General features: G+C 46.1%; 1 protein-coding gene across 2 annotated transcripts in view; it reads right to left on the reverse strand.

Moving 5' to 3' along the window:
• Positions 1 to 14,509, reverse strand: part of LOC119330641 (epoxide hydrolase A-like) — a 19,756-nt gene extending 5,247 nt beyond the window's left edge. For both annotated transcript variants that reach the window (XM_037603759.1, XM_037603760.1), the window contains exon 1: positions 13,918 to 14,509. In XM_037603759.1, coding sequence (XP_037459656.1) covers positions 13,918 to 14,400 — 483 coding nt within the window. In that variant the 5' untranslated portion in view covers positions 14,401 to 14,509. The remainder of the gene's footprint in view (positions 1 to 13,917) is intronic.
• Between the last annotated feature and the right edge of the window lie 2,440 nt (positions 14,510 to 16,949).

A 16,949-nucleotide genomic window follows, 5' to 3' on the forward strand; every position in this document is an offset into this window, starting at 1 on the left:
GCCATCGCCGTCTTCGTCGGGTCCGGCCGCCGTGCCGCCTCCCGGCCCGCTCCGCCGCCAAGCCGAGCCGCCGTCCCGCTCCGTCCCCGGCCGCGCCTCGCCGCCCGGCCTCTCCGCCTCGCCGCCCGGCCTCTCCGCCTCGCCGCCCCGGCCTCTCCGCCGCGCCGCCCCGCCGACGTCCTCCTCCTTTGGCCGGCGAGCCCTCCAAGTCCGACGACCCCGGCGAACTTCAAACCTCGCGCCGCTACAGTGCCCTCCAGATCTAGATCGGGATCGATTGACCTTTTGCCCCGAAACCCTAACTTTTTGCGTTTTTCATCATGCTATAACTCTGCATCCGTAGCTCCGTTTTGGGCATATAGCATACCAAAATGTTCGCCTCAAAGAGTACATCATCTCATCTCATTGCCTCATTTTCATTTGAGTTCATCTTGATGCCCGAAATGCTGTTGGAACAATGCTATTTGAGATACTTGTCAGATCTACTGCTCCAGTTAGCTATTTGTCATTTTTGCCATGATTATTGTGTGCATGATATGCCCCTGAGCTCTTCATGTGTTTTGTTATATGTTTTGCCATCTATCCAGAGGTGCGACCCATGTATTTTTGTGATGTGTGTGGTGACTAGCACAATCTTGCAAAGTAGAGCATTTGTTAATGCTGATTTCAGGGACTTAGTAATTCCACCAAGTCCTTGATCTATTTATCTCAACATGCCATATGTTCATGTTGTTTCCTAGTGATCCGTGGCTCTTTTGAGGATGATCAGTAAGGATGTTTTGTTATTCTTGTAGTGTTCTATCCATCCATATCTTTGTTTGCAATTATGGAGCACCCTAGCTTGAGTCAATCGAGCTCTACTTTTACTATTTCGTGAATCTGGGCAGATTGTCTACTTGTTAGCGATTTTGCTGAGGATGTTGTAGTTGATCCGTGCATGCTATGTTATTGTTCTTGCCATGTCTAGCTTGTGTAATGTGTATTCTTGATGGGTGTATGCTTAGATTGTCATGACTTGCTCTGTAGTGAGTGTATCGAGCTCGTAAACATGCCTACTTGATATTTGTTTTTGCATGTTCCAGTTTTTCACTAAGTCTGAGAACTGCTTATGTTTTTGCCATGTTCTCATACTTGCAAATGTATTTTCTGATCCCATTTTGCTCAAGGTCACTAAGGGACTTTTGTTAAGCTCTTTGAGTAGCGCCATGCCATGCTTTACTTTGCTATGTTCAGTACCTGTAGCATATATTTTTTCATGCTCTAAAGTGTGCTACCTGATCTGAAATTCCAGACAAGTATTGATTTCACTAAGTCTGAAATCTGTTTACCAAATGCATTTTTGTCATGCTTGTTTGAACCTCTTAATGGATGAATTGACCGTAGCTCAGTGTTTATCTTTTGTTAAGCATCATGAATGGATCCCTGCCATGTATTTTTTTTGCCATGTTTGAGTGCTGTAGTATGTTCATCTTGTTGCATTTAGATGGCTACTTGCTGTAAATCACAAAGCGGTGCCATATTTGAATTTCTTGCCATTTCCAAACCATGACTCCGATTCCGGCGTTCTTTATATCGTTTTCAAGAGAAATCATCTTACCTTTCCAGTGGCACACTTGGATTTCCAAGTTGAGGCCAGATTCATTCATTCCTTGTAAAATCTTGCATATGCATCACATATCGCATCCCGCGTAGCATACCATGTTTGCATCATGTTGTTTGAGCTTTGCACATGGTTGATTGTGTTCCGTTTGCTTGTTTTGTCTTGTTTAGATAGAGCCGGGAGACGAGTTCGCTAACAAGGAGCCCGTTGAGTTTGCTTTCGAGGATCCGGTCAACTCTGACAACTTTGTAGGCAAGATGATCATACCCTCGAAATCACTACTATCTTTGCTTTGCTAGATGCTCGCTCTTTTGCTATGCCTATGCTACGATGCCTACCACTTGCTTATCATGCCTCCTATCTGCCATGTCAAACCTCTAACCCACCATGTCCTAGCAAACTGTTGATTGGCTATGTTACCGCTTTGCTCAGCCCCTCTTATAGCGTTGCTAGTTGCAGGTGAAGATTGGAGGCCGTTCCTTGTTGGAACATTATTTACTTGTTGGGATATCATTATATTATCTTGTTATCTTAATGCATCTCTATACTTGGTAAAGGGTGGAAGGCTCGGCCTCTCGCCTAGTGTTTTGTTCCACTCTTGCCGCCCTAGTTTCCGTCATATCGGTGTTATGTTCCCAGATTTTGCGTTCCTTACGCGGTTGGGTGATAATGGGAACCCCTTGATAGTTCGCCTTGAATAAAGCTTTTCTAGCAATGCCCAACCTTGGTTTTACCATTTTCCACCTAGCCTCTTTTTCCCTTGGGTTTCCGGAGCCCGAGGGTCATCTTATTTAAACCCCCCCGGGCCAGTGCTCCTTTGAGTGTTGGTCCAAACTAGAGTCCTGTGCAGTGCCCCCTCAGGGAAACTCGAGGTTTGGTTTTAGTTGTATGGAGAGCTCATCTGAGTGTGCCCTGAGAACGAGATATGTGCAGCTCCTATCGGGATTTGTCGGCACATTCGGGCGGTGTTGCTCGATTTGTTTTAACTTGTCGAAGTGTCTTGAAGAACCGGGATGCCGAGTCTGATCGAAATGTCTCGGGAGAAGGTCTATTCCTTCATTGACCGTGAGAGCTTGTCATGGGCTAAGTTGGGACTCCCCTGCAGGGATTTGAACTTTCGAAAGCCGTTTCCGTGGTTATGGGCAGATGGAAATTTGTTAATGTCCGGTTGTAGATAACTTGAACCTTAACTTAATTAAAATGAATCAACTGTGTGAGTTACCATGATGGTCTCTTCTCGGCGGAGTCCAGGAAGTGAACACGGCGTTGGAGTAATGCTTGCCGCAGGTTGCTCTCTAGTTACTCGTTCGCGCTTTGCCTTTCTCTTCTTGCTCTCTTTTGCGAACAGGTTAGCCACCATATATGCTAGTCGCTTGCTGCAGCTTCACATATTTACATTGCCTTACCTATAAGCTTAAATAGTCTTGATAGCGAGGGTGCGAGATTGCTGAGTCCCTGTGGCTCACAGATTACTTCCAAAACAGATGCAGGGCCCGATGACTCCGTTCCAGATGACGCGCTTGAGCTCAAGTGGGAGTTCGACGAGGACTCATGCCGTTACTATGTGTCTTTCCCTGACGATTAGTAGTGGTGCCCAGTTGGGGCGATCGGGACCGTGTCGCATGTTGGGGTTATCTTTTATTTTGGCGCCGTAGTCGGGCCATGAGTGTTTGATTGATGTAATACTATTTATGTACTTTGATTGACGTGGCGAGTGTAAGCCAACTATGTATCTCCCCTTTTATTATCTGTATTACATGGGATGTTGTTAAGATTGCATAACTTGCGACATTGCTTTCAATGCGGTTATGCCTCTAAGTCGTGCCTCGACACGTGGGAGATATAGCCGCATCGAGGGCATTACAAGTTGGTAATGAGAGCCTTCCCCGCCCTTAGGAGCCCCCGCCGCTTGATCGTTTTTAGCGGCCGAGTTGAGTCTAGAAAAATGTTTTGAGTCATTTAGGAATTATATATCAGAGAGCTAGGAATTCTTTTTACTCCCCAGTCTCCTCATCGCTCTGGTAAGGCATCCTGACGTAGAGTTTTGACTATTCTCTTCTCAAATTTCACTAAAAAAATTTAGGATCACGCGGGTATCTTGGAATCGTTCCGATGGTTTTGTGACGAGAACATTGTTCTTGGTGCCTCCTGTCTTTAGGGGTTGTGGCAGTGTCCCGGGGAGTTGAGCTCCGAGGTGTTGTCGTCACAATTTTATCATTGCAGTTCTGGAATACCTGAGTTTAGTACGCCGACATCGAAAATCTCTTTTATGCAGTTCGTTGGTGAGATAACCTCGACACCACTCAGTACTGGGGCGGGAGTTCGGGAGTATTGCCATAATTTGTATAACGGATACTTTTCGAAGGTTGAGGTAGATGGTTTCCGAACTTTTTCTTGGTTATGTGTTGAAGGATGGATACAGCTGGATGTAGGAATTGCTACATTTGGGTGAAATATTATGCTTCCCCTATACCCCAACACCTGATTGCATAACCGGAAAGGTTCGGGAGTTTCATAGGTGGGAATTCTTGTAGCTCTAGTTCTTCCACGGATATTTGGTTTGAGATTGGGATTTCTTACCGAGTATTCGTTCTTGATCCGTACCTTGTTGATTTATTCCTCTACCTAAATTCTAAGTGGCTTCTCAATTTATGGATATGTGACCATTTCAAGTGGAATGCATTCGTTCATTTTGTTCGGATGTGAGGACTATATGTTGCAATTCCAACCCGTTTGATTCAGCTTCATTTTATCTGGCAATGTGCTAACGGTTGTCACCCTCTTCAGGATGGCTCCCGCTAAAAGCAGCAATCAGAATCAGAATCAGGATCCGCCACCACCTCCACCTCCTCCGGAGGCATGGCAAGCTGTGATGGCTGCAACCAATGCAAACACGCAGTTGATCATGCAAATTCTTCAAGAGCGCAATCAAGCGAACCAAGGCAACCAAGGCAACAATCAGAATCACTTTGCTACACTCAACCAGTTCCTTGCTAACGGGCCAAAGACTTTCAGCAATTGTGTTGAGGCAACTAATGCTGACGATTGGCTCGTGGATCTGTGCAAGCATTTCGAGTGCAGTAACGTCAGGCCTGAGGATTTTGTCAAGTTCGCTTCTTTCCAACTCAAAGACCAAGCTGCAGAATGGTTCCAGCAGAGGCCGTGTGATTACCTGGGATGAATTCCGTCAAGACTTCAAAGCTCATCATATCCCTCAGAGCGTGGTTGAAAACAAGTGTGAGGAATTCCGCAACCTGAAGCAAGGCTCTTTGTCTGTCTATGACTACAACAAGTTGTTTCAGAAGCTCGCCCGCTTTGCTAAGCAGGACGTCCCTGACGAGAAGAGCATGATATACCAGTTCAGGGGTGGTCTCAGAGAAGAAATCCAGCTAGCTCTTGTTCTCTTTGAGCCCTTGAGGTACGATGAGTTCTACAACATGGCATTGAAGCAAGAGGCCGCTCAAATGAGGTGTGATGCTTCCAAGAAGCGAGTCAGAGATGCTACTCCTTCTTTCTCTACTCAAGTGGCCAAGCAGCAGAAGTTTTGGCTTCCTCCCCCTCCGTTTCGTCAGCCGTATCAGAAGAGCAAAGGTGGCAGTGGATCTTCCCACCCACCCAACCCTGACTTTCAAAACAAGACTTCGTCTCAAGCTCCAAGATCGAGTGCTCCGTATCACCGTCCGCTTTCTGAGGTCACGTGCAACAAGTGCCAACAGAAGGGTCACTATGCCAACAAATGCTTCAACCAGAGGCGTCTCCCTCCTCCTCCTCCTGTGAGATCGGCAAGTACAGCTATGATCAAGCATAACCCCAAGCACTCTAAGGTCAACTTGCTAAATGCAGCTCAGGCAGAGAACTCGTCAGATGTCATCATGGGTAACCTTCCTGTTAACGATATTCCTGCAAAAGTTCTTTTTGACACTGGTGCATCGCATTGTTTCATTTCCAAACCTTTTGCATCGAAGTATGAGTGCGATTATCAGTATCTGCAAAATTCTTTGCAAATCGTGTCACCGGGCAAGCAGATGACAGCTAATTTTTGCGTCCCGGATATTACTATCACGTTGGGTGACTACAAATTTCTAGCTTCCCCTATTGTTCTAGGCGACTCGGATATTGATCTTATTCTCGGAATGGATTGGCTTTCTAAGCACAAGGCGCATCTTGATTGTGCAGCCAGGCAGATTCAATTGACTCATTCGTCTGAGGATGTAATTGTCTTTGCCGCTCGTGATGATACCATCCACCTGTTTTCTCTCAATGAGAAGGGTGAACTGGATGCCATCTCGCAAATTCCAGTCATTTGTGAATATCAAGACGTCTTTCTAGAAGAGCTTCCAGGAATGCCTCCGCACCGGCCAGTTGAATTCGTCATCGATCTTGAGCCTGGCACGGAACCGGTGTGCAAACATCCTTACAAGCTCGGACCTGAAGAGTTGAAGGAGCGGAAGAAGCAACTCTATATTCAAGAGAGAATGGGTCTCATCCGACCTAGTTCTTCTCCGTGGGGTTGTGGTGTTCTTTTTGTGAAGAAGAAGGATGGAACGGACTGACTTTGTGTTGACTACCGTCCATTGGACAAGAAGACTATCAAGAACAAGTACCCACTTCCCAATATCAACGAGCTGTTCAAACAACTCAAAGGTGCCCAAGTATTCTCCAAGCTTGATCTCCGTATGGGTTATCACCAGATTCGAATCCGTGAGCAAGATATTCCCAAGACGGCTTTCAGGACAAGCTTTGGTTCATATGAATACACTGTCATGTATTTTGGCCTCGTCAACGCTCCTCTGACTTTCTCTCGCATGATGAACTTCATCTTCAACGCCTACACCAATGACTTCGTTTTGGTCTATCTCGACGACATTCTGGTCTCTTCGAAGAACAAGGAAGATCATGCCAAGCACCTGCGTTTGGTTCTCGATAAGCTCAGGGAACACCAGTTCTACACCAAGTTCTCCAAGTGCGAATTTTGGCTCGATGAGGTTCTTTATCTTGGTCATATCATCTCTGCCAAGGGCATTGGGGTGAATCCTGAGAAGGTGTCTGCAATTGTTAATTGGGAACCACCTCAGAACGTGAAGCAACTCCGTAGCTTCCTTGGTCTCACAAGCTACTGTCGAAGATTCGTTGAAAACTTTTCTAATATCGCGAAGCCTCTCTCAAATCTTCTCCATAAGCGCGTCAAGTACGTTTGGTCTCCGGAGTGTGACATTGCTTTCAACACTTTGAAAGAGAAATTGGTCACTGCTCCAGTTCTGATTCCTCCTGATGAATCCAAACCGTACAAGGTCTTTTACGATGCCTCTCTCCAAGGTCTCGCGCAGTGTTGATGCAAGAGAAGAAAGTTGTGGCTTATACCTCTCGCCAGTTGAAGCCCAATGAGAAGAACTACCCCACTCATGACCTCGAGTTGGCGGCAGTTGTGCATGCTCTTTTGACTTGGAGACATCTCTTATTGGGAAGAAAAGTGGACATTTTCACTGATCACAAGAGTCTCAAGTACATCTTCACTCATCCTAATCTCAACCTCAGGCAAACTCGATGGGTCGAAATGATTCAAGAGTATAATCCGAGTATCGAGTATACTCCAGGCAAGGCCAATGTGATTGCTGACACATTGAGCAGGAAGGCTTATTGCAACAGTCTGATTCTCAAGCCTTATCTACCAGAGCTTTGTGAAGCTTTCCGCAAACTTAATCTGTAAGTTGTTCCTCAAGGTTTCCTCACCAACCTTCAAGTCTCTCCTACCTTGGAAGACCAGATTCGCCAAGCCCAGCTTCTTGATGCTATGGTGAAAAAGGTGAAGATTGGGATTGCCAAGAGTCAACCCAAGTACAAGTGCTACCGCCTTGATGACAAGGACACTCTCTTCTTCGAGGATCGTATTGTTGTGCCCAAAGGTGACCTTCGTAAAGTGATCATGAACAAGGCTCACAATTCTCTCCTCTCCATCCACCCTGGGAGCACGAAGATGTATCAGGACCTCAAGCAGGCTTATTGGTGGACTCGAATGAAGCACGAGATTGCTCAGTTCGTGAATGAATGTGATGTCTGCAGAAGAGTGAAGGCAGAACACCAAAGGCCAGCTGGTCTCCTCCAACCTCTTTCCATTCCAGAATGGAAGTTTGACCACATTGAGATGGACTTCGTGACTGGGTTTCCAAAGTCCAAACGTGGCAATGGGCACCAAAGTGGCTCACTTTCTGCCTATCAAAGAGTCTATCACCGCAGCTCAATCGGCGGAGCTCTATACCTCTCGAATTGTCTCTCTGCATGGTATTCCACAAGTGATCTCTTCAGACCATGGCAGCATCTTTACCTCTAAGTTTTGGGATTCTTTTCAGAAGGCCATGGGCACCAACATCCGCTTCAGCACAACTTTCCATCCGCAAACTAGCGGTCAAGTCGAGCGTGTCAACCAGATTCTTGAAGATATGCTCAGGGCTTGTGTGATCTCCTTCGGCATGAAGTGGGAGGATTGTCTTCCATATGCTGAATTCTCCTACAACAACAGTTTTCAAGCAAGTTCGGGCAAGGCCCCATTTGAAATTCTGTATGGCAGGAAGTGTCGTACCCCTCTCAACAGGGCTAAAACCGGTGAACATCAACTTCTGGGAAATGACTTAATCACAGAGGCAGAGGAAATGTGCAAAGTCATTCGAGATAACCTCCAAGCAGCTCAATCCCGCCAGAAGAGCTACTATGATGGTAAGCACCGTGATTTGGCTTTCGAGATCGGAGATCATGTTTACCTCCGCGTCTCTCCAATGAAAGGTACTCATCGCTTCGGTATTAAAGAGAAGCTTGCCCCTAGATATGTGGGACCTTTCAAGATCGTCAGTAAGAGAGGCGATCTCGCCTATGAACTCGAGCTTCCTTCAAACTTTGCAAATGTGCATGACGTGTTCCATGTCTCTCAGCTTCAAAAGTGCTTCAAGACTCCTGACTGCACCGTCAACTTCAAAGACATTGAGCTCCAAGAAGATCTCTTTTATCGTGAGCACCCCGTTGCTATTCTTGAAGAGACTGAACGCAAGACTCGCAACAAGTCAATCAAATTCCTCAAAGTCAAGTGGTCACACCATTCCGACCGTGAAGCCACCTGGGAACGCGAGGATCACCTCCGTTCTGAGTACCCGGCGTTCTTTCAGTCCTAGATCTCGGGACAAGATCCTTTCGTAGTGGTGGAGTGTTGTAACACCCCGGATATGATTTACCTAATATGTACTCCAACTCTTGCCGTTTCCGGCCTTAAGTTATTTTATTTTCTCGGGTTCGAGTTTTTGTCTCCGTGTGTTGTTGTCGTTGTCATGCATCTCATATCATGTCATCATGTGCATTGCATTTGCATACGTGTTCGTCTCATGCATTCGAGCATTTTCCCCGTTGTCCGTTTTGCATTCCGGCGCTCCGTTCTCCTCCGGTGGTCATTTCTACCTTTCTTTCATGTGTGGGGATTAAACATTTCCGGATTGGACCGAGACTTGCCAAGCGGCCTTGGTTTACTACCGATAGACCGCATGTCAAGTTTCGTACCATCTGGACTTCGTTTGATGCTCCAACGGTTAACCGAGGGACCGAGAAGGCCTCGTGTGTGTTGTAGCCCAACACCCCTCCAATTTGACCCAAAACCCACCAAAACACTCTCCATCATCTAGAGCGTTCGATCACGATCGCGTGGCCAAAAACCGCACTCCATTTGGAGCTTCCTAACTCCTCCTACCTATAAAACTAGTACCCCCTCCGAAATTCTCCTTCTCCTTCCTCCGAAACCCTAGTCCCCTTTGTCTCCACGCGCCGGCGGACATTTTTCCGTCCGGCCGGACATGTCCGCCGCCCTTACCGCGCCACGTGTCCCTCCCAGACTGAGCGAGCCGCCGTGCCCACTTCGCCGCCCCACCGGCCCGCCGAAGCCCGCCGCAGGCCCTCCCGGCCCGCACCCCGATCTGCTCCGAAATGCTGTTGGAAGAATGCTATTTGAGATACTTGTCAGATTTGCTGCTCCAATTAGCTATTTGTCATTTTTGCCATGATTATTGTGTGCATGATATGCCCCTGAGCTCTTCATGTGTTTTGTTATATGTTTTGCCATCTATCCAGAGGTACAATCCATGTATTTTTGTGATGTGTGTGGTGACTAGCACAATCTTGCAAAGTAGAGCATTTGTTAATGCTGATTTCAGGGACTTAGTAATTCCACTAAGTCCTTGATCTGTTTATCTCAATATGCCATATGTTCATGTTGTTTCCTAGTGATCTGTGCCTCTTTTGAGGATGATCAGTAAGGATGTTTTGTTAATCTTGTAGTGCTCTATCCATCCATGTCTTTGTTTGCAATTATGGAGCACCCTAGCTTGAGTCAATCGAGCTCTACTTTTACTATTTCGTGAATCTGGGCAGATTGTCTACTTGTAAGCGATTTTGCCGAGGATGTTGTAGTTGATCCGTGCATGCTATGTTATTGTTCTTGCCATTTCTAGCTTGTATAATGTGTATTCTTGATGGGTGTATGCTTAGATTGTCATGACTTGCTCTGTAGTGAGTGCATCGAGCTCGTAAACATGCCTACTTGATATCTGTTTTTGCATGTTCCAGTTTTTCACTAAGTCTGAGAACTGCTTATGTTTTTGTCATGTTCTCATGCTTGCAAATGTATTTTCTGATCCCTTTTGGCTCAAGGTCACTAAGGGACTTTTGTTAAGATCTTTGAGTAGCTCCATGTCATGCTTTACTTTGCTATGTTCAGTACCTGTAGCATGTATTTTTTTCATGCTCTAAAGTGTGCTACCTGATCTGAAATTCCAGACAAGTGTTGATTTCACTAAGTCTGGAATCTGTTTACCAAATGCATTTTTGTCATGCTTGTTTGAACCTGTTAATGGATGAATTGACCGTAGCTCAGTGTTCATATTTTGTTAAGCATCATGAATGGATCCCTTCCATGTATTTTGTTGCCATGTTTGAATGTTTTAGCATGTTTATCTTGTTGCATTTAGATGGCTACTTGCTGTAAATTGCAGAGCGGTGCCATATTTGAATTGCTTGCCATTTCCAAACCGTGACTCCGATTCCGGCGTTCTTTATATCGTTTTCAAGCGAAATCATATCACCTTTCCAGTGGCACACTTCGATTTCCAAGTTGAGACCAGGTTCATTCATTCCTTGTCAAATCTTGCATATGCATCACATATCGCATCCCGCATAGCATACCATGTTTGCATCATGTTGTTTGAGCTTTGCACGTGGTTGATTGTGTTTCGTTTGCTTGTTTTGTCTTGTTTGGGTAGAGCCGGGAGACGAGTTCGCTAACGAGGAGCCCGTTGAGTTTGCTTTCGAGGATCCGGTCAACTCTGACAACTTTGCAGGCAAGATGATCATACCCTCGAAATCACTACTATCTTTGCTTTGCTAGATGCTCGCTCTTTTGCTATGCCTATGCTATGATGCCTACCACTTGCTTATCATGCCTCCCTATCTGCCATGTCAAACTTCTAACCCACCATGTCCTAGCAAACCGTTGATTGGCTATGTTACCGCTTTTCTCAGCCCCTCTTATAGCGTTGCTAGTTGCAGGTGAAGATTGGAGGCCGTTCCTTGTTGGAACATTATTTACTTGTTGGGATATCATTATATTATCTTGTTATCTTAATGCATCTATATACTTGGTAAAGGGTGGAAGGCTCGGCCTCTCGCCTAGTGTTTTGTTCCACTCTTGCCGCCCTAGTTTCCATCATATCGGTGTTATGTTCCCGGATTTTGCGTTCCTTACGCGGTTGGGTGATAATGGGAACCCCTTGATAGTTCGCCTTGAATAAAGCTTTTCTAGCAATGCCCAACCTTGGTTTTACCATTTTCCACCTAGCCTCTTTTTCCCTTGGGTTTCCGGAGCCCGAGGGTCATCTTATTTAAACCCCCCCCGGGCCAGTGCTCCTTTGAGTGTTGGTCCAAACTAGAGTCCTGTGCAGTGCCCCCTCAGGGAAACTCGAGGTTTGGTTTTAGTTGTATGGAGAGCTCATCTGAGTGTGCCCTAAGAACGAGATATGTGCAGCTCCTATCGGGATTTGTCGGCACATTCAGGCGGTGTTGCTTGATTTGTTTTAACTTGTCGAAGTGTCTTGAAGAACCGGGATGCCGAGTCTGATCGGAATGTCTCGGGAGAAGGTCTATTCCTTCATTGACCGTGAGAGGTTGTCATGGGCTAAGTTGGGACTCCCTTGCAGGGATTTGAACTTTCGAAAGTCGTGCTCGTGGTTATGGGCAGATGGGAATTTGTTAATGTCCGGTTGTAGATAACTTGAACCTTAACTTAATTAAAATGAATCAACTGTGTGAGTTACCGTGATGGTCTCTTCTCGGCGGAGTCCGGGAAGTGAACACGGTGTTGGAGTAATGCTTGCCGCAGGTTGCTCTCTAGTTACTCGTTCGCGCTTTGCCTTTCTCTTCTCGCTCTCTTTTGCGAACAGGTTAACCACCATATATGCTAGTCGCTTGCTGCAACTCCACATATTTACCTTGCCTTACCTATAAGCTTAAATAGTCTTGATCGCGAGGGTGCGAGATTGTTGAGTCTCTGTGGCTCACAGATTACTTCCAAAACAGATGCAGAGCCCGATGACTCCGTTCCAGATGACGCGCTTGAGCTCAAGTGGGAGTTCGACGAGGACTCACGCCGTTACTATGTGTCTTTCCCTGACGATCAGTAGTGGTGCCCAGTTGGGGCGATCGGGACCGTGTCGCATGTTGGGGTTATCTTTTATTTTCGCGCTGTAGTCGGGCCATGAGTGTTTGATTGATGTAATGCTATTTATGTATTTTGATTGACGTGGCGAGTGTAAGCCAACTATGTATCTCCCCTTTTATTATCTATATTACATGGGATGTTGTAAAGATTGTCTAACTTGCGACGGTGCTTTTAATGCGGTTATGCCTCTAAGTCGTGCCTCGACACGTGAGAGATATAGCCGCATCGAGGGCGTTACACATTGCTAGAGTGATGGCGCACTCGAAGAATCCTTCACCGCATGATACACCATTTGCGGGCCTTGGCCAACTTAGGTTTCATGTGTTTCACTGCATCACATTACCAAAGGACGAATATGTAGCTTCTCAAGCTGGACGCCAATGGGAAAACACCAAGGGGTAGCGTGTTTCTCATTAGCCTGATCTTTTCACTCGAGGTAGACATCTCAACCACCGCAAGAATTGCACCAGAGTGGGCCCATGCACCAGGAGCTCAGGGCTCGAGAGTTTGCCATTCTATTGGTCCTCGGTGCTATGTCGACCCTTACTGATGGACCAAATCCTTCTTAAGAGATCATCCGCGTGAGGCATTAGACCTCTTTATCACCATCCCGGGTGAACGTTCCGGCTAGACCCCCCTCCTCGCGCTGGCTAAGAAGATGACAATCTTACGTTCTCTGCCTACAGCTTGGCCTGTGAAGTCTGCACGCCTCGCCCACCGTATGATGAGGGATATGTTAGGGCTTTGGGGACCACATTTCTCCTTTTGGGGCTTGTCGAACATTTTGATGGAAGGAGTCCGAACGCTGCCTCGCACGGGCCTTCTCCCAGGAGCGGCGGACCGCAAGCTGAACGACCATCTCCTCCTCGGGGCCGCATGGGATGAGTTCAGGGTCAGGATCTAAAAGTGAAGGAGTCGGATCCAGTGGCAGCCATGCCGGAGATGGTTGGAGATCGTCGAACAGAAGCTTGGGTGGCAGAGGGGAGTGGAGTGAAGTGAAGTGGCTAGGGTTTGATCCGGCTAGGGGTGGGGAGGAATATATGTGGGGTCGAATGGACCAGCGTAAATTGGGTCCAACGTGGTGGACGTGCCCGGGCGTCCCATATCCTCTTCATATTTGGGCTGGATATGTGGGGTGTCGGTTAGTCTGGGTGTTTGAGGCCCGTTGAAGAGTTCATCTGGATCAAATTTTCGTGACCGGTCAGTAACCGAACCGTATACGCAGACGTTTGAGGCGTCCGGCTGCATATGCTACTAGGGGTGCTGGATTGCTTGATGGTACGAAGATTGAACAATAAGTGTTGTATGTGGAGCAGTTTCGTTCAATTTATGTTTATATATGGTCCTTGTTTGTTTTTTTTACTTTGGTTCTACTGATCTGTTACTTCTGTATAGATCGTTGGTTGTCGGTGATTGTGCTAGGAGCATCCTTAATTGGGTCATCCGTCGGGGATTGTGCCGCATGCTGTACTATTCTCTTATCTAATGATGAATATATACAGCTCTTCTGCATGGTTAAATAAAAAATACTAATAAAACTAGACTTTTGCATGGTATCTCGTACAGTACATACCTGGAAGCGGCAGACGTAGTAGTCATCCCCGTACAGAGCCCTGAAGGCGTCCACGGGCTTCACCGCCGGGTTCCGAGGGTTGAAGGCGACGCTCAAGGCGACCAGTGCCTTCACCCTATCCGGCCGGAACAGGCAGAGGCTCCAGGCTATCAAGGCGCCCCAGTCGTGCGCCACCACGAAGACCTGCTTCTGGCCGAGGGAGTCGACGAGCGCGACGAGGTCGCCGACGACATGCAGCGCGGTGTACTGGTCCGGGCCGCCGGAGGGCGCGTCGGAGTCACCGTAGCCGCGCATGTCAGGCGCGACGGCGCGGTAGCCCGCCGCGGCCAGCGCGGGCATCTGGTGCCGCCAGGTGTACCACAGCTCCGGGAACCCGTGCAGCAGCAGCACCACGGGCGCGCCCGCCGGCCCGGCCTCCGCGACGTGCAGGCGCACCCCGTTCACGTCGACGTTGCGGTGCGTGATCACGCCGTCGGAGGCCATCTCTGGGCTCGGGAGCGGTGCCGGACTGACGACGGAGCAACGCAGGAGCAGCAGAGCTTGTTGAGGCAAGGCTTTGGTGGTGGGTTGTGGCTGGACGCGACGGGCCGGACCGCGCTATAAGGCGTGTGGGTGGATCGCACGCGGGGGTACTTGTTAAGAGGGCGACATAGAGCGAGGGGGTTGCGTGCCCGAGCATTGCACGACATCTCGCATCCTCCTGCGGGTTCTTTCCTGGTGCATGCACCGGCACCCGGCTCAGGAATGTTTCCTTAATTTCAGGGGTCTGTCTAGGACACATCTAATCTCATAACTATGTCACATCTAAGCTCATATCCTCTCTATTTGTGATCTATTGTTTTTATTTTAGTTTTTTTTTATTGCTGCATTATATATTTGTGGGAGTTTAGATGTGACATTCTCAAAAGACATCTAGATATGAATTAGTTAAACTGTAATTTTAATGAAAATCTCCGAACGCCCGGCAAGCGATCACTTGATATTGTGATAGTGGTTTTTCGTCAATTTCAATGGAAAATCTCCGTACGCCCCAAACGTGTGGATCGCTGTGGTCTTACAGTGTGACTTGAATTCTTGAACCCAATTCAGTCTTTAAAGTGACACGTGCACGAATCGAGAATCACCGGCCAATTCTCGACCGAACGTTCGTGTTCCGTTTGCACCTGCACTTGTACACGAGTGCGATTTTGTTTTCCACTCGGCACACAAACAGCATTATTAGAACACAAGATGGCACTTGCTCTAAAAGAAAGAAAAAAAAGATGACACGCTCGCCTATTTCATTCCAAGTAGTCCCTCTCATCGCAAATCTGTCTTACAGCGCACCTTTCTTTTCCAACATCATTGAAGGCTTACAAATGTACGCCTCTATTTGTCTGCAAACATGTCTCAACATGTCCATGGATTGTCAAGTCGGTGCCGATCGTTCAATGGTAGCCATAAATATAGCTTACTCATTTGTTTCTCTTTTTTTTTCTTCAAGTCATCTTTCTTGAAAATAATCAAAAATAAATACTACAATGCAATAATAATTCAAATATAAATATTACAATCCAGACATCATGTTTCAAAATAACATAGCTTAAACTAAAAAAACATTTATTCGCCCACATGTTCTAATTGTTTCCGTGAAGCACCGACAAATGCATCATGTCACATCCCAAAATTTTCAAATTATGACGCGAGCATGTCATTCATAAGCATGCCATGATTTCAATGCATTTTCGGGTTTGGGGATAAATTTGGCTATTCTATAAACCCTAATTTAATTATAGAATTATTTAAATGGTCCATATCGAGTCCATTTGCAGAGTTGAATTTCCAAACATGCGTTGGGTCTGGAAATATTTTCCTATAAACTATAATAGCCCTACTGTCTTTGTGCATGTTTCTGAATTTTTAGAATTTGAATTCGTATTGTTTAAACAGAATTTGAATGGGTATTATGTAAACCCAAATGCAAATTATAGGTCAGATCTGTAAGAAAAAGGAAATGGCTACTGTAGCCATTCACTGGGATTAACGGTGCAGACCAGCTGGCCACCTCACCCAATTCATATTAGCATGGCCGAACCGGTACGCGCAGCGCGGTTAAGTCATGCACAGATGATGTGTATCGCCTGCTGCGAGCGCTAGCAACGGGCAGACAAATCAATCGTGCTACACGCGCTTGCAAGCTAGCCGATTTGAAACGTTTTCGGACAGGGTTTTCTTTTATATTTTATTTTTTTATTACTGATTAGCAAATATGTCCGTGTGTTGCAATGGGAGAGTAAATATTTTTTTATCCAAGCTATTGTTCTCATTTCGATTCAACTTTGGTTCTGAATCGTAATAATGATGGCATGCACCTACGGCCAAGCTCAGATAGCAATCAGTCGGTGTCGTTCAACATTACGGAGGTCGCATCTATTAATTAAGTCTATTTAAGAAAGTCTATATGTGACACCGTCACATGCCCGCGGATAAAACACAAATTAAGATCTTATATATCGGTTTCAATAATAACGTCCATGACTATCACAAGAATTGTTTGGATATTTTCAAAATAAATCTTCATCTACTTCTGATGTTCATAAGTTTTATAAGTGTATGTATTTGCTACAAAATTTATTTGTGTATTCACTATAAAAAGAATTGTGTAGTCCATTGATAAGTACGTGTGTGAATTTCACCAAAAAGATTACGTACGTAGGGTCTTCGATCATAGGAAATGTACAGAGAGAGAAGCTGCAGGAAGTACAACATGCCTATGGATTGTGATTGATTCGTGTTATCATTTCCCTCACTCTGTCCTTGCTAAGTAGCACAAAGCAATGTGTGTTGCACGTTCATTTGCAATATGAATCGACGCCTGTACGAAGTAATGACGGATCATGCGCCAATTATTTGGGTTGCACCTCAAATAGCATTTCATTTAATTAATTAATAGATAAAAATAACATCATATTCAGATTCTACACAGTTTTCTAATCAAATTTTATATAAAACATGTTGAAATTAGAGTTGGGGTTTAAAAGATATGATTATTT

Source organism: Triticum dicoccoides, chromosome 7A (assembly GCF_002162155.2).
Source record: "Triticum dicoccoides isolate Atlit2015 ecotype Zavitan chromosome 7A, WEW_v2.0, whole genome shotgun sequence".
Lineage (NCBI taxonomy): Eukaryota > Viridiplantae > Streptophyta > Magnoliopsida > Poales > Poaceae > Triticum > Triticum dicoccoides.